This window comes from Thalassophryne amazonica, chromosome 1 (genome assembly GCF_902500255.1).
Source record: "Thalassophryne amazonica chromosome 1, fThaAma1.1, whole genome shotgun sequence".
Taxonomy (NCBI): domain Eukaryota; kingdom Metazoa; phylum Chordata; class Actinopteri; order Batrachoidiformes; family Batrachoididae; genus Thalassophryne; species Thalassophryne amazonica.
Window position 1 is genome coordinate 132,558,174 of NC_047103.1, and position 26,716 is coordinate 132,584,889.

General features: G+C 45.0%; 1 protein-coding gene and 1 long non-coding RNA gene across 2 annotated transcripts in view; one reads left to right on the forward strand and one right to left on the reverse strand.

The window, feature by feature from the left end:
- The window catches only part of LOC117514278 (sodium/potassium-transporting ATPase subunit alpha-1-like), a 348,030-nt gene extending 337,896 nt beyond the window's left edge, over positions 1-10,134 (reverse strand). Inside the window, 3 exon segments of the mRNA XM_034174660.1 lie at positions 4,980-5,039; positions 9,495-9,626; positions 9,959-10,134. Coding sequence (XP_034030551.1) covers positions 4,980-5,039; positions 9,495-9,626; positions 9,959-9,970 — 204 coding nt within the window. The 5' untranslated portion in view covers positions 9,971-10,134.
- A 52-nt stretch (positions 10,135-10,186) lies between these two features.
- The window catches only part of LOC117514302, a 47,307-nt gene continuing 30,777 nt past the window's right edge, over positions 10,187-26,716 (forward strand). The window contains exon 1 of the long non-coding RNA XR_004561850.1: positions 10,187-10,429. This is a non-coding gene — a long non-coding RNA (uncharacterized LOC117514302). The remainder of the gene's footprint in view (positions 10,430-26,716) is intronic.

A 26,716-nucleotide genomic window follows, 5' to 3' on the forward strand; every position in this document is an offset into this window, starting at 1 on the left:
TGGAATCACCGGCCTCGGAGGATGTTCATTCAGTTGTTTAATTTTGTAGAAAAAAAGCAGATCACAGACATGACACAAACCTAAAGTCATTTCAAATGGCAACTTCTGGCTTTAAGAAACACTATAAGAAATCAAGAAAAAAAGATTGTGGCAATCAGTAACGGTTACTTTTTTAGTCCAAGCAGAGGAAAAAATATGAAATCACTCAATTCTGAGGAAAAAATTATGGAATCACCCTGTACATTTTCATCCCCAAAACTAACACCTGCATCATATCAGATCTGCTCGTTAGTCTGCATCTAAAAAGGAGTGAACACACCTTGGAGAGCTGTTGCACCAAGTGGACTGACATGAATCATGGCTCCAACACGAGAGATGTCAATTGAAACAAAGGAGAGGATTATCAAACTCTTAAAAGAGAGTAAATCATCATGCAATGTTGCAAAGATGTGGTTGTTCACAGTCAGCTGTGTCTAAACTCTGGACCAAATACAAACAACATGGGAAGGTTGTTAAAGGCAAACATACTGGTAGACCAAGGAAGATATCAAAGCGTCAAGACAGAAAACTTAAAGCAATATGTCTCAAAATCGAAAAATGTACAACAAAACAAATGAGGAACGAATGGGAGGAAACTGGAGTCAACGTCTGTGACCGAACTGTAAGAAACCGCCTAAAGGAAATGGGATTACATACAGAAAAGCTAAACGAAAGGCATCATTAACACCTAAACAGAAAAAAACAAGGTTACAATGGGCTAATGAAAAGCAATCGTGGACTGTGGATGACTGAATGGAAGTCATATTCAGTGATGAATCTCGAATCTGCATTGGGCAAGGTGATGATGCTGGAACTTTTGTTTGGTGCCTTTCCAATGAGATTTATAAAGATGACTGCCTGAAGAGAACATGTAAATTTCCACAGTCATTGATGATATGGGGCTGCATGTCAGGTAAAGGCACTGGGGAGATGGCTGTCATTACATCATCAATAAATGCACAAGTTTATGTTGATATTTTGGACAATTGAAAGGATGTTTGGGGATGATGAAATCATTTTTCAAGATGATAATGCATCTTGCCATAGAGCAAAAACTGCAAAAACATTCCTTGCAAAAAGACGCATAGGGTCAATGTCATGGCATAGGGTCAATGTCAATGAGCAGATCTGATTTGATGCAGGTGTTAATTTGGGGGATGAAAATTTACAGGGTGATTCCATAATTTTTTCCTCAGAATTGAGTGATTCCATATTTTTTTCCTCTGCTTGGTCTAAAAAAGTAACTGTTACTGACTGCCACAATCTTTTTTTCTTGATTTCTTATAGTGTTTCTTAAAGCCAGAAAGTTGCCATTTGAAATGACTTTAGTTTTGTGTCATGTCTGTGATCTGCTTTTTTTCTACAAAATTAAACAACTGAATGAACATCCTCTGATGCCGGTGATTCCATAATTTTTGCCAGGGGTTGTATATGTTCATACAGTACTGATGTTAACAACGTGTCAGTTAGGAATGCACCGATCCACAATTTCTCACTTCCGATCCAATCCCGATACCTGAATTTGGATATCTGACTATACCAATACTTTTCCGAGCCGATACCAGAGCTCTGTTTGCTTTAATATTATTATTTGTTGTATGGCTGGGGGGCCTGGCTGCCTTTTTGTTTCTGTCTTTTGTTTTTCCTTCCAGGTGGCTTGCATTTGGGACTGAGTGGCTGTGTAGCTGAGTTATCAGGACCTCACCCTGATCACCTGCGGCTCGTCAGGACTCACAGCTGTGGTGCATCTACATGGATTGGAACATGGTGGCATTTAAGACTGGAGTACACAGTGGTATTTGCCAGAGACTCGACCTTGTGACCAGACGGGTGAGATCGTCGTCTCGAGAGGCCATCTCATCATCAGTGGAGCAGAGAACGTCCAGGTTTGATGCATGGTCTGTGAAAGAGGGAGGGGTGAGGTCTCACGCTCGTCAGCAACACTTCCTGAGGTACGTTAGATTTTGTGACTAACATTTATACAGTCAGTAAATATGGTGTCCCCTCACACCTTTATTATATTGAGCTGTATGTAGTCGTTTAATCAGCTTCCACTGCTGTGGAGTTTTGTGAACTGATGTTCCATGCCTGCAGGGTGGGAAGCTGATTAGTAATTAAGCCAGGAAGTGTTTGCTGTTTGTACACCTTTGAGCGTTCTCTCTGTGTGTTGAGTGTGGACTCACATATGATTCCTTCTTTCACAGACTCGGTTTGTCGCGGCCACCTGGGGGGTGTCGGCGGGGTCCTTGGGTCCGAACCAGTTCTGGCTCCGGACCGTTAGCGCTGCTGGGAGCGCACCGCAATCCCCACGCCAGGGACCGCGCACTTTTATATTTTTCACAGCACTGTATGTTCATTAAACCTTGTTATCCTTGTACCGTGCTCTGCTTATTTTATACTGGGTCCTTCAAACGCTGGTCGGTTCTCCGGGCTGCGTCCGACACATAACAATTATTATCATTATTCTTTATTCTATATGAGGATTTTCTTAAAAAGGAGACCTGAAAGTTCAGCTACAATTTGCCAGAAGGTGTATCTAAAATGAAAGCCTAGATTTGATGTTTTGGTGAATTATTTGGTGAAGAATTAAGTACTTTTATTTTTATAGACTTTTATAGCCTTATTTTTATAGGCTTAAAGAGAAAAGATAGCGCTCTCTCTCTCTCTCTCTCTCTCTCTGTCAGTCTGTCTCTCCTTTTCAATTTCAGTGGAGCTTCATTGATATGGACATTACATTGTCAAAGGAAGTTTTACAGAGTAAAAATTTAAAATTAAGTCCTCTGTCTCTCTCTGCCTGTCTCTCTCTGACTGTCTCTCTCCCTCTCTCTCTCTTTTTCTTCCTCTCGCTGTTTTCGTGCTGCACAAGCTTGGAATTTTTTGGAAACACAAAGCCTTTCAACTGTAAAATTAGTGTATCATCAGCAACGTTCACGCGCAGGATTTAATGGAGACTTTTTTTCCCTTTCAACGGACAGAATCTCTGTTCAGCTCCTCCTCAGCTGCATGCTGAGCTGCTTTTTCATCGTGTGTGACAGCCTTGGGACAGTGAAGCAGCTAACTTTTTAGCACCACATTTTCAACTATTCAGTTAATTTTTTGGAAAATCCGGGCTTCAGCAAACCTCCACTCCTCCCACTCGGCAGCAAACAAGCAGAGAGCAAACAACCACAGTTCAGAGGATTCACAGTGGCTCTTCTCCGGTATTGGAAATTGTCATGGGTTTGGATCGGTTATTTTTCCGATCCGTGAATTATGGCGGTATCGCTCTTCTTTTCCATCCAATCAGGAGTCCCCATTTCTCTGACCCACCAATGATACACGCCCATTTTGTGTTACCCTGGTGACAAGTGCAGGAATCCTGATACAGGATCCAGATCATTTCATTCAACCAAGGTGTCTGTTCAAGGTGAGAGAGTTTTAGGCGGGATTCTGCAAACCTGAGACTCCTACTGAAATTGTGAGACATCAGTGAAGAGGACACTCATGACTTTATAGAGAGACCATAAGAACTTTCCATAATTTACATATTTACATGATTTACCTGTGTTATTCCTTCTACATGATTCATGTGTGTGATTATTGTTCTTATTTTTGTTTTAATATGGGATAAATATCTTATTACATGTCTTATTACATATCCCGATGTATACGAGAGGCATGATACAGGCATGATACATAAACAGACAAGGTAACCGCCAAGGTATACTTAGCGCCCCAAACACCACAGGAGACTGATGTATTTGCCAACGGACAAACTATTTAAATACGTAACTAATCCTTTTTCTCTGTCGTCATTAGTGTTACTGGGGGTTTATCCATTTATGGGCTGTTCGGGAGTCAGGCACTACCAAGATGGCAACACTTAGTACCGCACTATTTGAGCTTCAAACAAGCTCTTCATAACACCTGTGAGTGAAGTCACAGAAGGTGTGTCCATTATATACTCCAATCAGTCAGTGTTGCAACCACCTGCCTAATATTGTGTAGGTTCCCATTTTGCCACCAAGACAGGTCTGACCAGCGGAGACATTGACTACAGTAGACCTCTGAAGGTCAGGTCTTCATGAATTGGACTTGTTTGTCCAGTACATCCCATATGACCCCATTTTTGGCTCCCTGGATTTCCTTCCTTGGACCACTTTTGGTAGGTACTGATCACTGCAGACTGGCAACATCCCAGAAGAGCGGCAGCTTTGGAGATGCTCTGACCTAGTTGTCTATCCATTATAGTATGGCTCTGCTCAAAGTCACTCAAGTCTTTATGCATCCTTGTTATCCTGCTTCCAAAACATCAGCTTTGTAGACCACATGTTAACTTGCAGCCTAATATATCCTACCCACTGACAGGTGCCACTACAATGAGCTAAAGGTATTCAATGCATCTGTCTGTAGTCACAATGTTATGGCTGATCAAGGTACACAGTCTATGGTATCCAGTCATGCATATTTCAAACTGAGAGTGTAATTCTGCCTGCACTTTTCAATGCTGCTAAATCTACCACTCTGATAGAATTAAAATGAATACATCCACCAAGGATGTAATAAAATCACCATTTATTTACTTATTTGTCTGTCTGTCTGTTAGCAGGATTACGTCAAAACTACAGTACGGATTTTGACAAAATGTTCACCACAGATACATATTAGGCCATGGAAGACTCCAATCAATTTTGGAGATGATCCAGATCTGGATTCTGGATCAAGATTTCACTTTGTAAAGGCTACGTCAAAACTACTTCACAGATTCTCACCAAATTTCCACCACAGGTAGATATCAGGGCATGGAAGACTCCACTGAATTTTGGAGGTAATATTGGTGGATGTCAGACATCTCAGTTTGCTCTTGTTAAAATATGAATATTTCCTGCAGGCGTGTAGGTGTGTCATGCATAGCTGTGCATAAAAGGATATGTCAGCTCTGTAGGCAAAAAGACACTCACCCTGGTTAGGTCGCTTCCGTACTTCCTGTTCAGTTCGTCAAAAGTTAACTTGTGATCATCCTACAGAGATAGTGTGTGAGAGAGAGAGAGAGAGAGAGAGACGGTACATAAAATGAACATTTCCAACCACTCATCTTGCCTGCTTTGAGGATTAAAGGACATCCTGGTTAACAAACAAAACAAACAAATAACTTAAAACAAAAGTCTGTGCAAAATGTGCCCGCTCCTAAACATTATGTATGGATATAGTGTCATTTTGGATCACTGCATACATCAGTCACACATGAGACATTCAAAAGGTGCCACGAGGTTGTTGACATACAGACTGTCATTCATGTGTGTTGTGAGCAAGCAGCACACCCACGCGGAAACGCCAACACTTATTCCAGACTTTTTTAGCACGCTGGCAACACAACACTCAGGCAACACAAATTCAGCATCTGAATTAGAGAAAGATTCCTTATTTACAGGCAATTTGCTTGTTCTCCATGGAGACGTTATTGTTAAGATTTATTGAAAGCACAGTCTCTCTATTTGGTAGTCAAATAGAGAAGAAAACGGGGGGAGATGGAAGAAAATGCAAGTAATGTGGATTTGCAAAAATGAACTGGAGGAAGCTGACACATTCATGTGCCTACAGAGTCTCTCTTTTTTTAAAAAGATAATGCCTACAGCCAAAGAAGGAGGCTGATCCAACTCCTACACAAAATTATAATATAAAATAACCTCGTAACATTTACCAACATCAACATTCAAGGTGTCCACAACAGTTAAAGCCTCACAGCCCTCAAATGTGTGATTCAGTCAACAATAAGTCACTGTGGAAGTGTTAAACTTGTATTTACTTTCCATTACACCATATACGAGGTCTATTAGAAAAGTATCCTACCTTATTATTTTTTCAAAAACCATATGGATTTGATTCATATGTTTTTACGTCAGCCAAGCTTGAACCTTCGTGCGCATGCGTGAGTTTTTCCACGCCTGTCGGTTGCGTCATTCGCCTGTGAGCAGGCCTTATGGGAGGAGTGGTCCACCCCCTCGGCAGATTTTCATTGTCAGGAAATGGCGGAATGATTTGGGCTTTTTTTCCATCAGAATTTTTTCAGAAGCTGTTAGAGACAGGCAGCTGGAAACCATTCGAAAAATTTATCTGGCTTTCGGTGAAAATTTACGGGCTTCACAGAGAATAAGGAGTGTTACTACAGCTTTAAGGACGCCCCACAATGGCGCACGGCGTGCCGCGCTCCGAGCCGCCATCGAGAGGCAGAAAACACCACATCATTTCTAAACGGATGGCTGTGTGGAGCTGGGACCATCGTGAGCAATTTCTCTGGTTATCACAAGAGCTGGACATCAGCCATTTTCCGGCAGATTTCACTTTTAACAAGAGATTTTGTCATGGAAAGCCGCGCTGAGGCTTCGCGCGTCAGGACCGATTCGCTGATCGAGCGAGACAAAGGAACACCTCTGTTTCGGAGTGCCAGGGGACAAGTTGGGACATGCCCAGCTCTCCACAATTTCTCTTATACTCACTGGGCTGGTAAACATTGAAAGCCGAGATAGGCATGTCCCAACTTGTCCTCTAACACTCCGAAACGGAGGTGTTCCTTTGTCTCGCTCGATCAGCGAATCGGTCCTGACGCGGTCCTGATGTAAAAACATATGAATCAAATCCATATGGTTTTTGAAAAAAATAATAAGGTCGGATACTTTTCTAATAGACCTCGTAGTATACGGTTTAACTCTGAGGTGCCTCACCCCCATCAAATACAAGCTTAGCAGCGACATAGTGACAAATTGGTTAAACATCATTTACACAGAAACTGAATCCAATGTGCTCCTGTACTTTTCTGCATTATTGTTATTGAGAGGGACAATGGGAGCAAATTTCATTGCATCGCCCAGAGGATTTTTTTAAGAACCACATAGATATTCCTCAAAGAGTCCTCAGAGTGCATGGTGAGGCCACATTTCAAACTATCAGACATGTTTCATCCATAGGTCAAATATACAGTCAGATCCATAAGTATTTGGACAGTGACAGTTTTTGGTAATTTTGCTTCTGTACACCGTCGCAGTGCACTTCTCATGGAACAATCAGACGTGTTTAATTCAAGGGGTTTAACAAAAAATATCACATTAACTGTTTCACAATTACAGCCATTTGAATATGTTTTCACAGCCCATGAGTAATTGGGAAAAAAATATATATACTATTTATTGTATACAACATTACTTTTACAGCCAGTTGTCTTTAGAGAATTCAGGGGATGGATACATGAGCATTTCTAAATGACTCAATATGTCACAGTGAGTGCAGCTTTGAATTGTAATAAATCTAAAACAAAGGTGTCATGCAGAATCAATATTGTTGTGACATTCTTCAACTTAAGACTGGCAGTTTGTTTAAAGCCTACATTTATTATACTCTGCTGCACATATCTGAATGTCAGAAGAACAATCACAGCCTTGCACCCATGCCACTGATTTCACAATCAAACTAAAGGTGATTCAATATTTAGTATTTTCTGTTGGACTTTGCCACATTCTACGCTTTATGTTGCTAAGGAGATAGTTTCCTTTGCCTTCAGCTGGACTTTGATGCCTCGGGTAACTGCATGATGGTGCAACAATCATTAACATGTTAGCCTCACAGCTCCTGTGTTGTTCCACCACTTCATTTGAAACCATGACTTTCTCAATAAATTGTAGATGTAAAACTTTTTGAGTAACTAAGCAGGTAACACTTGAGTGTTGCTCAGGACGGGTGCTGGATGACACCCGCTGACTGCAGTCAGTGACACACTGTGGACACGTGGTTATGACATTGGAATGTCCTTCAGCGGTGAGGAGACTTTGAAACCCGGTTATGACGCTTGGAAAACAATAATCATTAATATGTCACTGAGATGTGGATTTTACTACCTAATGACATGCTGGATGACATTGGAAGGACAATGTTTCCAGATTTCCTGGATTTAAGAAATGTACATGAAGTTCACACTATGTAAATCAGCATGCCACCTTAGTTTGGACATTTGCCACCCCCCAGTCTCCACGGTGGATCCAGTGTGGATTTACTGTACTGCATGTTTTAACCAGGATGCCCTTTAAACCATACACAGAGAATGGGTGGCCTTGAAATGATGACCTTCTCTTTGCAAGCTAGCATGTTACCCACACGTACCACCATGCTACATGCTAACTCCCATTTACAGACTTTAACCAGAAGGTGAAACATGATCCCGAGCGCACCAACCTTGTGAAGCACACCAGTGTATCCTCAACAAAGGAGACATTGTCTTTAAAAAAAAAGAATAGCAATGTGGTGTTCAGGGACCAACACACACACACACACACACACACACACACACACACACACACACACACACACACACACACACACACACACACACACACACACACACACACACACACACACACACACACACAGGTGCTTATCTGCAGAACTGAAAATATGTTGGGGACACTTCTCTGACTCAAGAAATATCTTAAGGGACAACACAAGCCGGAATGAAGGAGTGCGTAAAAGTATAAATAATAAAAGTTTCTGTTATGATTTATGAGACCTTACTGTCAGCAATAATTCCAGTGACCTTGAGGGACCACACATTGTCAAGAAAGCTGTTTTTCATTTTTTTATAACTCCATCATGAAGTGATTTATCCCAATCAATCACAGATATTTTACTGATCATATGACCTTTTGATTTGATTTGATTTGATTGATCTTTGACCAATCTGTCGCAAAAATGGGTCATCTGAAAGCACAAACCGAAGTCATATTCCCAAAAAATGTGGTGAAAATCCGTCCAGCTGATTTTTAGCTACTGTGTTCACGTTTTACACAAACACGCCAACACAAAACCGTAATAGCCATGGTTCTGTTGCACTTTTCTACTACTTAGAAGTGACCCGACTGGAGCCTGAGTGACCTTGTGAATTGACCTTGGCTGACACCAGCGGAATCTGAGTGACTCTTCAGCTGTTCCACAAAGTGTGTCGACAAAGGAGCTTTACAACATCTGTCCTCAGCATCACAAATCTACAATTTTCTACGCATCTAACATAGCAGAGTGAGGTGTCAAAAAACCAGTTTCTCATAGATTGCTGCAAGGCTAACTGTCACCCCCCGCCCTTTCACGGTGAATCAGCGACCCCATCATGTGAGAATGTAAAGAAAACTTTAAGGCTGTGTTATGGAAGTGACCACTCTACTAAAGCCAAAAATCAGTCCGGCTGAGCACGACGTAAGTGTTAAGTACAGTTGGGAAGGAGAAAATAACATGTGACTGCACACGCTGCGGTGTAAGCAGCAATCAGCATAAAAAACGAGTTCAAGCTCACATGACTCGTGGTTCATATCTCCTCTCAAGCTGCAACCAATGGGTGAATGAGTGTGAAATACAGGCCAAAAAACTCTGTTATTAAGCGTGAGGCAATGTGTGTGTTTGTGCGTCAGCATGTGGATTTGAGTTGTGTGTGTGCTCACCAGATCAACTTCTTTTTTCAACTCCTCCATATCCTTCTTGGCCACTTTGCCTTTCTTCCCTTTCTTCCCTTTCTTGCCTTTCTTCTTTTCGCCATCTGAGGTTGCCGCCAGTTTGTACTCATCCTTCCCTCTCTGGTTTAGAGGAAATGAGACAAAATGAGCAGTTTGTCAAATCAAACCGAGCACATGTTCTCTTTTTCCTGCAAAAACAAGTGGCAACTTTTTTCCCCCGCTGTCAGCCAGCACTGTAAAAATGCACGTTAATCATCAAACAACTCAGAAGTGGCAGAGCCGATTGAGCAACAGAGGTACAAAGTGCTCTGGTCGATCCACAAGTGTGCACTGGTGACTTCCGAGGGGGGGGGAGAAAGGTAGCTGAGAAAACATAACTGGACTAATGCTGACTGAAAGGTAAATACACTTAGAAAGCAGGCCAGAGCATGTGACAGCGTGCCAGTACTTACTCCCAGCCCCATGGTTGCAATGCAAGTCTGAGAACAGTCAATCCAATTGTCTGTTTAAATTGCAACTTTCCGACTCCGCCTTTCACTCTCTTTCCCTTTCCCCCTCTCTCTCTCTCTCTCTCTCTCTCTCGCTCTCTCGCTTTGTGCGTTGCCTTCTGTCTTCCGCACTCCACAGCAGAGAAGATAGGTCGCTTCCCTTCACAACGCCTTTATACCCTGAGCACCTCACCTGTCATGGATGGGGAGGGGCTTGGGATAAGGGGCTGGGGTGAGACAGGCCAGGTGACTGCGGGTGGGACAGTGGGGGAGGGGGAGGAGGAGAAGGAGGAAGAGGAGGAGGGGTCAACTGAAGGACTGGGCTGCTCAGCTTCCTTGTTTCAGTCGCGCTGCTTTCAGCCAGCCCGCTCGACCGCATACTTCTCCATTTCCTCCTTCTCTCCTTCCTTTAAGTTCACTTCAGACTTGCTGCAGGTAGGTGGTGTGAACAACCACGTGTGAGTGAATCCGTGTGCTTTCTATCGCTGCATACGTCGTTTGTAGTACAAACACAGAAGCTCACACACAGAGAGAGAAAGCAGAGACATCTGTGTGGAGAACAGAGGGACAGATAAAGACAGAGAGGTGAAAATCCAGATCTGCAGATGACTTGTTGGCCTAAGCGTTATATTGAAAGTGAAACACAGATTAAGAGAGTAAAAAGATGAGACACAAACTTTCTCCTCTGAGCATGCAGGGAGAAGATAAGGCTTTAAATGCAAAGGAGGAGCCCAGTGAGGCTGCAGCGTGCAGGTCAACACAACCTGGAAGAACTACCTTGAAATTGATTGTGAAGTTCTTAAATATCCAGAACAGACAAAACTGCACAACTGGAATGTGTTTAAAATTGCTACACTTTTTCTTCAGTGTTGCTTCACACGGCACAAGTAATGGAGAGGTCAAATTATTGACCTTTTCAGCAGCCTCATGCGGGCACGCTGAAAACAGATATTGAAGTTGAGATCCAACTAGATACAAAATGCTGTACAGTTTACACAGGATAAAGAGATGATACAATAGCCACAAATATCTGAGCAAATTTGAAGCAAAAAATCATGCACACAGCAACAGCAACTGCAAATATTTTCAGTAAAACAAAAGCATACACTAATTATAAATAGAAAAATATAGGTAGGTTTTGATGTAGAAAAACAAAAGTACAATTATCTTCCTGTGAAGACATAGGACCAGCCTTATTTTCCTAAATATTATTATTATTATTATTATTATTATTGTTATTGTCTGTCTGTTATGTTGAACTATACGCCTGTTGTAACTGGTTGTCTAGCCTAGCCTAGCTGTAGTTATGGACGTTAACGTACAAGCTGTTTTAATTTATTTTCATTTATATAAGATTTAAAAAATGTAATAAAATACAAGAAAAAGCATCAATTAATTACTGGTGGTATATAATGTGGAACGCCAGTGTATTCCATAGCGATGACTTGTACATAACGAGCTGATTCACATCAATGATCAAGGTGTTTTTGCTGCTTTAACACGCTTACAAAACCCAAAGATTGCTTTCCTGCGTACTTCATTAAAACTAGGCACATCACTAAAAATAAACATTCCACTGACACTACATGAATGGGGCAGGTGAAATATACGTCTGAAAGCGTTATTGTAGCCAACCATTAACTTATGGAAAGTGGATTTTTTGAAATTAAACCAGAGATGACTGCAATACATATTGGTACAAAACGCATTAAATAGTTGGCGTTTAACCTCCATGCAACACACACTGAAATTCCTTAACAGAATGTTACCCCTAACATAAAAAGATCTCATCTGGAATTCCATATCTTTGTCATCAGAGAGGTTATGAACAGTGATCATTCCCAAATACTTATAATTCTCCACAAAAGCGAGCTGAGTATTTTCAATGAAAATCTTGGGAGTATTCAGAAGGAATCTACCTTTAGGTAATATTGGCATGCATACAGTTTCAGCCTTATTATACAAAATACCATGCTTAGCACCATAATCAGAACATGTATGAAGTAGTTTCTGTAGGCCCTTAACTGAGAGACACAATACAACATCATCAGCATAGAATAAGTGGTTAACAAGTCTATTACCAAGCATACATCCAACTTTATCATTAACCAGATTACAACTTAGATCATCCATATATACGTTAAAAAGTCTTGGAGACAAAACACCTCACAAAACACTGTTAGAGATACTAAACAGTTCAGATGTATGGGATTCTCAGCGGACACAGGCCAACTGGTTACGATACCAAACACTATTATTGTTAATAGATCCCTGTCACATATAGCACCAAATCATAACAAAGTTGCCTCAAGGCGCTTCACACAAGTAAGGTCTAACCTTACCAACCCCTAGAGCAAGCACACAGGCAACAGTGGTAAGGAAAAACTCCCTCTGATGACTTGAGGAAGAAACCTCAAGCAGACCAGACTCAAAGGGGTGACCCTCTGCTTTGACCATGCAGTGACACAATAGACAACACAGGATATAACACAGGACATTTTGTGAGTCCATGCTGGTGCACGAGACGGGAGGCCTGCAGAAGAAGACACCTACTCCCATCTCTGAATGGAGCCACACCTTAAACAGAGAGAAAAAACAGAATCAGGTGGCAGAAAGACAACAACTACAGTATAATTTGTCAGCATTATGCAACAAGAAAAACAAGAAACACTAAGGTGATCGTCGGCCACTAGCCCTAAGCTTCACTAAAAGATCCAGACTTTAGATAAAGTTGAGGCCGCAGCCCGCTGCTTACTAATAGATGATTTTAAAAGAGTAGAAAGCATAGTAACATACTATGCCAGTATGCTAGCCATATGAAAAGGAAAATAAGTGCGTCTTAAGTCTGGACTTGAAAGTCTCTCTACAGAATTCAACCATTTTATTGATGCAGGGAGATCATTCTACAGAACAGGGACACAATAAGTGAAAACTCTGTGACCCACAGACTTTTTATTCACCCTAGGGACACAAAGTAGTCCTGCACCCTGATACTGCAGAGCCCAGGCCGGTACATAGGGTTTAAGTATGTCAGCTAAGTAGGGAGGAGCTAGTCCATGAATAATTTTATAGGTTAGTAACAGAACCTTAAAATCTGATCTCACAGGGACAGGAAGCCAGAGAAGAGATGCCAAAATGGGTGTAATGTGGTCAAACTTCTGCTTCCTGTCAAGAGTCTGGCAGTAGCATTTTGAGCCAATTGGAGACCCCTAATGCTGGACTGCGGTAAACCAGAAAATAGAACATTGCAGTACTCCAATCTAGAAGAAACAAATGCATGAATCAGCCATAGACAGGATGGGAACCTCCCTGAGGCATTTGCTGAATACAGGAAGAAATCTCAAGCAGACCAGGCTCAGTGAGGTGACCTTCTGCTTTGGCCATACAACCAATAACCAAATACCAAATAAACTAAAGCACAACAAAGAATTATCAAACATGCAGAGACATAAATGTTGCAGTTAAGCAATTCATATGTATAATATAGAGTCCAGTGGTTACAACAATCTGATTGCTCAAAACACATTCCAAATATTTTACATTCTACCACACCCAGGGAGTACAAATGACAAATCAGTGTTTCATTCCATTTCCTGTAAAGTCTGACTCTGACTTGTTCAGTAAATATCATCGCCAAGAGTCAATACACTCCGGCTTTCCAAGCAGCATCTGAACTTCAGGTGATCACAAATTCTCAGCTATGCTAGGTTCAATATTTTCTGCATGTACAGACATAAAAATTTAAACTCCAACCATGTTCAACTGTAAAACACATTTTTTTTATTTTATTTATTTATTTTTGGCACCGTATCAGCACTTTTCCACACAGCCCAGTCTACTGCCTGTGTTATTGTACCAACAGGATTAATACAAGTTAATCATTCTATGAAGTAAAACAACACGTTTTAAAGCCTTTAAGCACTGAGGAAAGATTAGCTGTAGGTTTCAAGCATACAGTGCATCTGGAATGTTATTCACAGAGCTTCATCTTTTCCACATTTTGTTATGTTACAGCCTTATTAAATTTATTTTTCCCATCAAAATTCTACTCACAACACCCCATAATGACAACATGAAAAAAGGTTTTTTGAAAATTTTGCACTTCATTAAAAATAAAGAAAACTAAGGATTCACGTGTACATAAGTATTCACACCCTTTGCTCAATACTTTGTTGATGCACCTTTGGCAGCAATTACAGCCTCACATCTTTTTGAATATGATGTCACAAGCTTGGTGCACCTATCTTTGGGCAGTTTTGCCCATTCATCTTTGCAGCACCTCTCAAACTCCATCAGGTTGGATGGGAATGGTTGGTGCACAACCATTTTCAGATCTCCAGAGGTGTTCAATCGGATTTGGGTCTGTGCTCTGGCTGGGCCACTCAAGGACATTCACAGAGTTGTCCTGAAGCCACTCCTTTGATATGTTGGCTGTGTGCTGAGGGTCATTGTCCCGCTGAACGATGACCTGTTGCCCCAGTCTGAGGTCAAGAGCGCTCTGGAGCAGGTTTTCATCCAGGATGTTTCTGTACATTGCTGCATTCATCTTTCCCTCAATCCTGACTAGTCTCCCAGTTCCTGCTGCTGAAAAACATCTCCACAGTATGATGCTGCCACCATCACGCTTCACTGTAGGGATGGTGCCTTGTTTCCTCCAAACATGATGCCTGGCATTCACACCAAAAAGTTGAATCTCTGTCTTATGAGACCAGAGAATGGTCTGAGAGTCCTTCAGATGCCTTTTGGCAAACTCCAGGTGGGCTGCCATGTGCCTTTTACTAAAGAGTGGCTTCTGTCTGGCTACTCTACTATACAGGCCTGATTGGTGGACTGCTGAAGCGATGATTGTCCTTCTGGAAGGTTCTCCTCTCTCCACTGAGGAATGCTGGAGCTCTGACAGAGTGACCATCGGGTTCTCGGTCACATCACTGACTAAGGCTCTTCTCCCCCGATCACTCAGTTTACATGGGTGGCCAGCTCTAGGAGGAGTCCTGGTGGATCTGAACATCTTCCATTTACAAATGATGGAGGCCACTGTGCTCATTGGGTCCTTCAACACAGCAGAAATGTTTCTGTACCCTTCCCCAGATTTGTACCTCGAGACAATCCTGTCTCGGAGGTCTACAGACAATTCATTTGACTTCATACTTGGTTTGTTCTCTGACATGCACTGTCAACTGCGGGACCTTATATGTAGGCAGGTGTGTGCGTTTCCAAATCATGTCCAATCAACCGAATTTACCCCAGGTGAACTCCAATTAAGCTGTAGAAACATCTTAAGGATGATCAGTGGAAACAAGATGTACCTGAGCTCAATTTTGAGCTTCATGGCAAAGGCTGTGAATACCTATGTTCATGTCATGTCTTAGTTTGTTTCTATTTTTAATAAATTTGCAAAAATCTGAAAATCTTTTTCACATTGTTATTGTGGGCTACTGTGTGTAGAATTTTGAGGAAAAAATTAATTTACTCCATTTTGGAATAAGAATGTAACATAAAATTTGGAAAAAGTGAAGCACTGTGAATACTTTCCAAATGCACTGTAAACATGGACAAAGTTCAGCTACCACTGAAACAAGAAGTGGTTAAATTATTATTTTTTTGGTCGGGTTATGTCATGGACATTGAAGGTTGAGTGCTCTACTTGAAAGAAATCAAAGGCAAAACTATAGAGACAAGATCAAAAGTGCTCAGAAACCACAGGGATGTCACACCCACATTTCAAAGTATCTGTCATGTTGAGACAGTGTCACAAGTTCACCGACAATATGAACAAATCGTATTTATATAAAATTACCCCGTTTTCTATATTTTAACACTGGATCAGAAATAGTACCTTGACCTTTCAACCTAAAATTGTTGCCTGATCCTAACCAAGAACAAATTATTTCTAAACATCTACAGCCCAATGCACCTGCCAAGCTGGATCAAAATCGCATTTGGCATACACAAGATATGTGTCCAACATACAAACGCAGAGACCAAAGCAGTCACATGTGCATTTGTCTGTGGCAGCAGTTTAAATGAATGATTGACTCACACAGCCACAATGTTGCTCAACTAACATTGCAACCTTGAAAACAAAGGAAATGACTGAAAGGATCAGGAAAAAGAAAGTATCTGATCAAGTGTTTTTAGTCTGACTCCGTGTCCGGGTAACTGTGAAGCAGCTGTCACAGTGTCATCACAGATCACAGATCTATGGCGGCCACCTGAGCTGCTCCAGAGGACACCGTTGACCCTGAAGTCACTCATGGAACAAGTATTAGTATTCAGTGAAGGCGTGGGGAGAGGGTAGTGAGAGGGTGTGTGTGTGTGTGTGTGTGTGTGTGTGTGTGTGTGTGTGTGTGTGTGTGTGTGTGTGTGTGGACTGGCTGGCTGGGTGGTGGGAGCTGTGGGTGTTTGTAGTAAACGATGTGTGTTTATAGTCACTGGTTGATGCAGGGTGGCTAGAAATGTAATGATGAGCAAAGAGAATGAAGGGCAAGACAGAGAAAAGAGGAAGGAGAAAAAGTATGACACTTTCAAAATTTGGCTCCATGGCTTTACAATGTATCTGTGGGCACAGTTCAGCTAATATCATAGGCCCCTCACAAATACAGCTACCAATGTTTTAGCAAAAACTAAAAAGTTGCAGTCACTCTTATGACACTGTGGCACAACATATGCTTGATGGTGGCACCATTGTTGTGGGACGGTTGTGCGTATGTGGCATGAATTTATAAGACTGTCTTGTTTTGTGCAGAAAACCTATAACTGTGATTGGACTGTGGCAGGACTGTCATACACAATATTGTGCGTATGTCGTAAAACTGCTTTTCCTTCCAAAATTGTTGTGATAGTTACTGACATACGCATTTCTATGGCTCACAGTGGCACCGCTATGGTACGCTTCTTTAAAACGAATCATCCCTTTTTGCACATTTTATTACTGTAAATTATTCCGTGTTTAGTGTATATTTATAAATACTGTACAGAGAGAGTCAAACCGAAGTCAACTTTCTTGTATTCTGTGGATACTTGGCTAATAAAAGCTATTCTGGATGAATCTGATGCTCCTGAACACATCGTCAGTAATGTAACCTGGTGTCCTCGGATGTTTCAGGTCTATCAACAATCATACACCCTCTTCGAGGCAACCCCACCACGGTTGATCAGACTGCGGTGTGTGTTCAAGTGGCATTCGCTTGTTCCCATGGACCTCCTCTTCAGATCCAGAGCCATCTCGAGGCTTTCTCCGGTGCTTCACTGATGTTCTTGATAGCTCTGGTCCTTGCTCCTCCTGTGATGCCCAGTACACTGAGGGCTTTGTGGAGTGATTGACTTTCTACAGCCTACTTCAATGGGCAAACACCTCAACTTCCAGCCTTGCTCTCGATAGCCATGGCACCATCAGCTGTATGATCAGGATGTTCTTAGTAGCCTCGGAGACCAGAAGTATATCTGGCCTCAAGGTGGTGCTGATGATGTGTTGCGGGAATCTCAGCTGTTTCTCAAGATCCACAAGGAGCTGCCAGTCCCGGGCTGTTGACAGGATCCCTGTTGCCACAGTCCTGTGTCCTGGCCTTGGCTGCACTCCTGCCTTGACAAAAGTGAACACACTCATGGTATTTTGCACTTGGCTGTAGCTGCTGATTCTCTTGCTGATGGTTTCTGCAATCAGTTTCAGCACCTGATTATGGCGCCAGGTATTGGAGTCACCGATTGTATTTTGAACATGTTCAGGCTATGCTCTGCAACTGGTGCAACTGAAAGTTCCTAGATATCTTTGACCTTGTCAAGGGCTCTTAACCTCCTATTTATGATCATGACTGACTAAAGCTGGTAGCTTTTCTCTGCCAAAAAGACGTTTATTTTACTACACTCACTGGACTGACCAACACACAACTCCAGTACAGCTGGAAAGTCGAAGGAGCTCAATGTGGTTCTGAGAAAGAGGATCACAGATTTGCAGCGAGTGAGTTTTAAATAAGTCATCCCCTTAAACTATTTTGAGTCCAGAGCATGCAAGTCTCGTCCACAGGAGCTAGCGGACCATTTTGTTCTTTCTGAGCATTTCATTCCAAATACTGAGATAATATGTCTTACTGTGAGGTTAATTCTACAAACGGACCACCAGAGAAGTCAGTGCTACAGTATTTCCATTGAGTAAAATGTCAGTATTATTTGATTTATACGTTGACATTGTTAGCACTAATTACGAGGTATGAAGAGTTTGATGACATTAGCACTTATGTTGCCATCATTAATGAGGTTATATGCCGGTCATAGGTTTCAATAACTGCACCCAAACCAGCCATCATAAGAACCACTGTCCGGTCTGCAAAAATATGTGTTAATCACACCCAAAACTCACAATATTTTACAAGGACTGTGTTGTGTGGGCCGCTGAAGAGGAGGTACTGCTGACCCACCACCACCAGATGGCGCCCTGCTTGAAGTGCGGGCTTCAAGCACGAGAGGGCGTCGGAGCAACTGGGAGTGACAGCTGTCACTCATCATCAGCACCAGCTGTCACTCATCCACAGTTCATCACCACCACCATAAAGGCCGGACTACAACTCCACCTCCCCGCCGAGAAATCAGCCACTAGAGAGGTAATTTCTCTGCTAAACTTAACTCTGACTTATAGTCTGATACCTTTTTGCAGCCGTTTTCCTGTGGTGTTTGCCTTATCTGTGGGATTGGCGTTTGGTGTGATCAGCGACGGCTTCGCTTCACACCCCAACCAGATAAGTGGTTAGACAGGAGCTGCACGAGTGTGTGATTGGAGGTGAAGGTGCTCCCTCCCAAAAGAACACAGACTGTGGGATTACTGAGTGTGCGAACTCACACTCATCAATACTGTTTCTGTTCTCTGCTAGCAGTACCAGGTCTGACAGCTGGAGACGGCGGCCACCTGGGGATCCAGGACTTGGCGGCTCCGGTGTTCTTCAGATCCGTTGGTGGTGAAGGCCGTGTGGGATCCGGCTCGGTTCGGGACAGACGTCTCCTATCCTCAAGCCTGCCCACATGTCACGCTACATATAATTGTCTGTGGTACCAAAACTGTTTGTCTGTATTCCATTGTGCACTTCACAACATTAAATTGTTACTGTTTGGCTTATCCATTGTCCGTTCATTTAACGCCCCCTGTTGTGGGTCCGTGTTCCTACACCTTCACAACAGGATTTCTTGGCCAGCGTCATGGATCCCGAGGGGCGTCAATCATCGCTTGAACAGCCAATGGAAGAGCGAGGTGCACAGGCGTCAGCAGGAGGCGTGTTAGGTGAGCTGCAGCAAATCTTAACCGCTTTCACTGCTCGGCTGGACTTAGTCACCGAGCAGAATGTGATTCTCAATCGGAGGATGGAGGCTCTCACCGCCAAGGTGGAACAGCAGGCTCAGGGCGCTGCTGCACCACCTCCCCCTGCTGACCGGAGGCCTGAAACAGACATTCCGCTGGTCGTTCAACGAACCCCCCCACCGTCCCCTGAAGCTTACATAAGCCCTCCAGAGCCGTACGGAGGCTGTGTCCAGACGTGCGCAGACTTCTTAATGCAGTGCTCGCTCGTCTTTTCACAGCGTCCCGTCATGTATGCGTCAGACGCCAGCCAGGTGGCTTACGTAATAAATCTGCTTCGAGGAGAGGCACGCGCCTGAGCTACAGCACTCTGGGAGCAGAATTCACGGCTCCTAACGATGTATACTGGGTTTGTGAGGGAGTTCAAGCAGGTTTTTGATCACCCCCATAGAGGCGAATCTGCTTCGAACTTGCTGCTGTCAATCAGACAGGGGTGTCGGAGCGCAGCTAAGTATGCAGTCGACTTCCGCATTGCGGCAGCGCGAGCCGGCTGGAATGCTGTTGCACTCCGCGCCGCCTTTATAAACGGACTGTCTCTGGTCCTTAAGGAGCACCTGGTGGCGAAGGACGAGCCGCGGGATTTAGATGGGCTTATCGACCTGGTTATACAGTTAGACAACCGATTAACAGAACACCGACGGGAGCGAGATGAAGGGCGTGGTCAGGCACAAGCCGTCCCTCTTCCTCCCGGGTCCAAAAGGGAGCCGACTTACCCACGCTCCACAGCCAGGGCACTCCACGTGACGACAGCTCACCCTGCTGATGTTGCTATGGAAATGAGCAGGGCCAAAAGGCGATCAGATCAGAGACAAAGGAGGCTGGTCCGTGGGGAGTGTTTTCTCTGCAGCTCAACCGAGCACACACAGAAAAAATGCCCCAAACGGTCAATACAGCAGCACTCGTCCTTAGAGACTGGGCTAAGGGTGGGTCACAATACCCACGCGGGGAGACCCCGAAAATCTGCACGCATCCCAGTCACGATCCTGAGTGGGGATCTAACCCTTCACGCCCCAGCACTGGTGGACACGGGGTCGGAGGGGAATCTGCTGGACAGCAGATGGGCAAGGGAAGTCGGACTCCCTCTAGTGGCTCTACCTTCACCTTTGAAGGTACGGGCACTAGATGGCACCCTTCTTCCATTAATCACACACCAGACTCAGCCAGTGACATTGGTGGTGTCTGGTAATCACAGGGAGGAGATTGTGTTTTATGTAACACCTTCTACCTCCCATGTGATATTGGGTTATCCTTGGATGATAAAACACAATCCCCGGATTGATTGGCCATCTGGGGTTGTGGCTCAGTGGAGCGAAACCTGCCACCGGGAATGTCTCGGATCCTCGGTTCCGCCTGGTGTGACAGCTAGTGAGGAGGTTAAAGTCCCCCCCAATCTGACGGCGGTGCCAAGTGAGTACCACGCTCTTGCTGACGTTTTCAGCAAAGATCTGGCGCTCACCCTTCCCCCACACCGTCTGTATGATTGTGCCATTGATGATTGGCGTTGAGTACCCGTCCAGCAGGCTGTACAACCTCTCACGTCCTGAGCGAGAATCAATGGAGACCTACATCCGGGACTCATTAGCTGCCGGGCTGATCCGGAATTCCACCTCCCCGATGGGTGCTGGTTTCTTTTTTGTGGGCAAGAAAGACGGCGGACTCCGTCCATGCATTGGTTACAGGGGGCTGAACAAAATCACGGTTCGCAACCGATACCCTCTGCCCCTGTTAGATTCAGTGTTCACGCCAATGCATGGAGCCCAAATACTCACAAAACTGGATCTTAGGAATGCGTACCACCTGGTTCGGATCCGGAAGGGAGACGAATGGAAGACGGCATTTAACACCCCGTTAGGTCACTTTGAGTACCTGGTCATGCCGTTCGGCCTTACTAACGCCCCCGCGACGTTCCAAGCTTTGGTAAACGATGTCTTGCGGGACTTCCTGCATCGGTTTGTCTTTGTATATCTGGACGATATACTCATCTTTTCCCCGGATCCTGAGACTCATGTTACGGTTGTTGGAGAACCGGCTGTTTGTGAAGGGCGAGAAGTGCGAGTTCCACCGTACTTCTTTGTCCTTCCTGGGGTTCATAATCTCCTCCAACTCCGGCGCCCCTGATCCGGCCAAGGTAGAGGCGGTGAGAGATTGGCCCCAACCAACAAACCGTAGAAAACTACAACAGTTCCTCCGTTTTGCTAATTTTTACTGGAGGTTCATCAAGGGCTATAGTCAGGTGGTTAGTCCCCTGACAGCCCTGACCTCCACAAAAGTCCCCTTCGCCTGGTCGGATCAGTGCGAAGCCGCGTTTAGGGAGTTGAAACGTCGGTTCTCGACTGCACCAGTTCTGGTGCAGCCCGATCCAAGTCGCCAGTTTATAGTCGAAGTGGACACCTCTGACTCAGGGATAGGAGCCGTGCTGTCCCAGAGCAGGGAGTCCGACAAGGTTCTCCACCCATGTGCCTATTTTTCCCGCAGGTTGACCCTGGCTGAAAGGAATTATGACGTCGGCAATCGGGAACTTCTTGCAGTGAAGGAGGCTCTGGAGGAGTGGAGACACCTGTTGGAGGGAGCTTCGGTACCGTTCACGGTTTTCATTGACCATCGGAACCTGGAGTACATTCGGACTGCCAAGCATCTGAACCCCAGGCAAGCCTGCTGGTCACTGTTCTTCGGGCGTTTTGACTTTCGGATCACATACCGCCCCGGGACGAAGAACCAACGATCTGACACCCTGTCCCGGGTGAACGAAGAGGAGGTCAGGACCGAGCTGTCAGACCCAACCGAAACCATCATCCCCGCGTCCACTGTCGTGGCCACCCTCACCTTGGACGTGGAGAAGGCCGTCCGGGCGGCCCTGACACGGAACCCGGACCCGGGGACCGGCCCAAAGAACAGACTATACGTCCCACCAGAAGCAAGAGCTGCCGTTCTGGACTGCTGTCACAGTTCCAAGCTCTCCTGCCACCCAGGGGTGCGAAGAACCATGGCAGTTGTCCGGCAGCGCTTCTGGAAGCCGACGTCCGGGAGTACGTCCAGGCCTGCACCACCTGCGCCAGGGGCAAAGCAGACCATCAAAAGACCCTGGGCCTCCTCCTGGCGATGACCAGCCTTTGGTCATCGCCCCTGGTCTCACATCGGCCTGGACTTCGTCACGGGCCTCCCGCCATCCCAGGGCAAGACCACCATCCTCACGATAGTGGACCGGTTCTCCAAGGTGGCCCACTTCGTGGCCCTCCCAAAGCTCCCGACGGCCCAGGAGACTGCAGACCTCCTGGTCCACCATGTCGTGCGTCTGCATGGGATTCCATCGGACATTGTCTCGGATCGTGGTCCTCAGTTCTCCTCCCAGGTCTGGAGGAGCTTCTGCAGGGAACTGGGGGCCACCGTAAGTCTCTCGTCCGGGTACCATCCCCAGACGAACGGGCAGGCAGAGCGGGCGAATCAGGAACTGGAGCAGGCCCTCCGCTGTGTGACCTCTGCGCACCCGACGGCCTGGAGTGACCATCTGGCCTGGATCGAGTACGCTCATAATAGCCAGGTATCATCGGCTACTGGCCTCTCCCCGTTTGAGGTGTGTTTGGGGTACCAGCCCCCATTGTTCCCGCTAGTGGAGGGAGAGGTCGGGGTGCCCTCGGTCCAGGCCCATCTGAGGAGGTGCCGTCGGGTGTGGCGTACCGCCCGCTCTGTCCTCCTCAAGGCCCGGACGAGGGCTAAGGCCCATGCAGACCGCCGGCGTGCCCCGGCCCCTACGTATCAGCCCGGGCAGGCGGTTTGGCTATCCACGAAGGACATTCCACTACAGGTAGAATCCCAAAAACTAAAGGACAGGTTCATTGGACCATTTTCCATACTTAAAGTCCTCAGTCCGGCCGCAGTGAAGCTGAAGTTACCAGCTTCACTGCGGATTCATCCAGTGTTCCATGTTTCACGAAACCCTACCACACATCAACTCTCTGCACCCCCAGACCGGCGCTGCCTCCTGCCCGGATCATAGATGGAGAGCCTGCCTGGACCGTGCGCAGGCTCCTGGACGTCCGTCGAAAGGGCTGGGGGTTTCAGTATCTGGTGGACTGGGAGGGGTATGGACCCGAAGAGTGCTCCTGGGTGAAGAGGAGCTTCATCCTGGAACCGGGCCTCCTGGCCGACTTCTACACCCGTCACCCGGACAAGCCTGGTCGGGCGCCAGGAGGCGCCTGTTGAGGGGGAGGTCCTGTTGTGTGGGCCGCTGAAGAGGAGGTACTGCTGGCCCACCACCACCAGATGGCGCCCTGCTTGGAGTGCGGGCTTCAAGCACAAGAGGGCGCCGGAGCCACTGGCAGTGACAGCTGTCACTCTTCATCAGCACTAGCTGTCACTCAGCCAACTCATCACCATCTCCATTAAGGCCGGACTGCGACTCCACCTCCTCGCCGAGAAATCAGCTACCATCCAGGTAACTTCTCTGCTGACTTAACACTGACTAATAGTCTGAACTTCTTTGCAGCCATTTTCCTGTGGTGTGTCCTTATCTGTGGGATTGGCGTTTGGTGTGATCAGCGACGGCTTCGCTTCACACCCCAACCAGATAAGTGGTTAGACAGGAGCTGCAGGAGTGTGTGATTGGAGGTGGAGGTTCTCCCTCCTAATTGTGTACAGACTGTGGGATTACTGAGTGTGCGACCTCACACTCATCAGGACTGTCTCTGTTCTCTGCCAGCAGTACCGGGTCTGACTGCTGAAGACAGCGGCCACCTGGGGTGCAGGGCTTGGCGGCTCCGGTGTTCTTCAGCTCCGTTGGCAATGGAAGCTGTGTGGGATCCGGCTCTTCTCTCGCCAGGCGTCTTCTATCGTCGAGCCTGCCCACACGTCACCTGGTGTATGATTGACAGTCACCATATTGTTATTGTCTGTACGTCGTTGTACAATTCACAACATTAAATTGTTACTTTTGGCTTATCCATTGTCCGTTCATTAACGCCCCCTGTTGTGGGTCCGTGTCACGTTGAGGGGGGGGGTCCTGTTGTGTGGGCCGCTGAAGAGGATGTACTGCTGGCCCACCACCACCAGATGGCACCCTTCTTGAAGTGCGGGCTTCAAGCACGAGAGGGTGTCGGAGCGACCGGGAGTGACAGCTGTCACTCATCATCAGCACCAGCTGTCACTCATCCACAGTTCATCACCACCACCATAAAGGCCGGACTACAACCCCACCTCCCCACCGAGAAATCAGCCACTAGAGAGGTAATTTCTCTGCTAAACTTAACTCTGACTTATAGTCTGATACCTTTTTGCAGCCGTTTTCCTGTGGTGTTTGGGGATCCAGGACTTGGCGGCTCCGGTGTTCTTCAGATCCGTTGGCGGTGAAGGCCGTGTGGGATCCGGCTCGGTTCGGGACGGACATCTCCTATCCTCAAGCCTGCCCACACGTCACGCTACATATAATTGTCTGTGGTACCAAAACTGTTTGTCTGTATTCCGTTGTGCACTTCACAACATTAAATTGTTACTGTTTGGCTTATCCATTGTCCGTTCATTTAACGCCCCCTGTTGTGGGTCCGTGTTCCTACACCTTCACAACAGACTGAACGATATGCTGTATACCACAAAACAAGATCACTAATGAAACCCAAATCCCCTCTACATCACTAACTGAATGCCAAACAGATGTTTTGCAAACTGTCAATATTTTATGCCTTTGAAAGAGAACATTTGAAGCTAACACAATGAAACTATGAGGTGACTCACACATTATACTTTGAGAAGTATCACCTGCTTGGTTACAAAATGTTAATATGAGCGAAGCGTCGCGCAGCGTCGCAAAGCTCACTCACGGTACACTGTGTCACATACAGGAAGTGCCAAATTTTGAGTCCATTGTGAAGCAGAAAATGTCAAATGTGGAACACTTCCTGGATCGACACTTCCTGGCGTAGACATTATAAAGAGTAGATGCCGCATTGGTTGCTGGAAATGCAGCCGCCATCGTGGACTGGTCATCGTAGTGATTCCATCACAAGGCACAGTGAAGGTTTGATTTTATAATCTTGTTTTTTTATCTTTGTATGTTAAATTTGCGTTGTTCTTTGTTATTTTCTCTCTGTTCTGTAAAGTGTAAAGTTTTAGCACTGTGTAAACCGCTATATAAATATAATGTATTATTATTATTATTATTATTATTATTATTATTATTATTATTATTATTATTGTTAGACGGTGCTGAGTGCTGCAGAGAGGGTGATTGGCCAAGCTTCAACAAAGCTCCAAAGGTGTCAACAGTCACACACATGGTCCAGCAGGAGATGAGAATGGAGGATGTTTTTCTGCTTGGAGAACACATTGAGGAGACAGTTTTGAATCGACATCAGTCCAACTTGTTGTCACGGGTTGTGTCTGTGTTTCTCAAGATAAGGTTGCACTACATTGCCAAACTCACCTCTCTTGACCTGCAGAAAGGGAGCATGAGAAAGAAGCTCTGCAAACAGTCCTCTTTCCGGGGTTTTAATTGTAAAACCTTCATGAGCAAGTTTGTATATGTGTACAACCCCTGGCAAAAATTATGGAATCACCGGCCTCGGAGGATGTTCATTCAGTTGTTTAATTTTGTAGAAAAAAAGCAGATCACAGACATGACACAAAACTAAAGTAATTTCAAATGGCAACTTTCTGGCTTTAAGAAACACTATAAGAAATCAGGAAAAATAATTGTGGCAGTCAGTAATGGTTACTTTTTTAGACCAAGCAGAGGGAAAAAAAAATATGGAATCACTCAATTCTGAGGAATAAATTATGGAATCACCCTGTAAATTTTCATCCCCAAAACTAACACCTGCATCAAATCACATCTGCTTGTTAGTCTGCATCTAAAAAGGAGTGATCACACCTTGGAGAGCTGTTGCACCAAGTGGACTGACATGAATCATGGCTCCAACACGAGAGATGTCAATTGAAACAAAGGAGAGGATTATCAAACTCTTAAAAGAGGGTAAATCATCACGCAATGTTGCAAAATATGTTGGTTGTTCACAGTCAGCTGTGTCTAAACTCTGGACCAAATACATACAACATAAGAAGGTTGTTAAAGGCAAACATACTGGTAGACCAAGGAAGACATCAAAGCGTCAAGACAGAAAACTTAAAGCAATATGTCTCAAAAATCGAAAATGCACAACAAAACAAATGAGGAACGAATGGGAGGAAACTGGAGTCAACGTCTGTGACCGAACTGTAAGAAACTGCATAAAGGAAATGGGATTTACATACAGAAAAGCTAAATGAAATCCATCATTAACACCTGAACAGGAAAAAACAAGGTTACAATAGGCTAAGGAAAAGCAATCGTAGACTGTGGATGACTGGATGAAAGTCATATTCAGTGATGAATCTCGAATCTGCATTGGGCA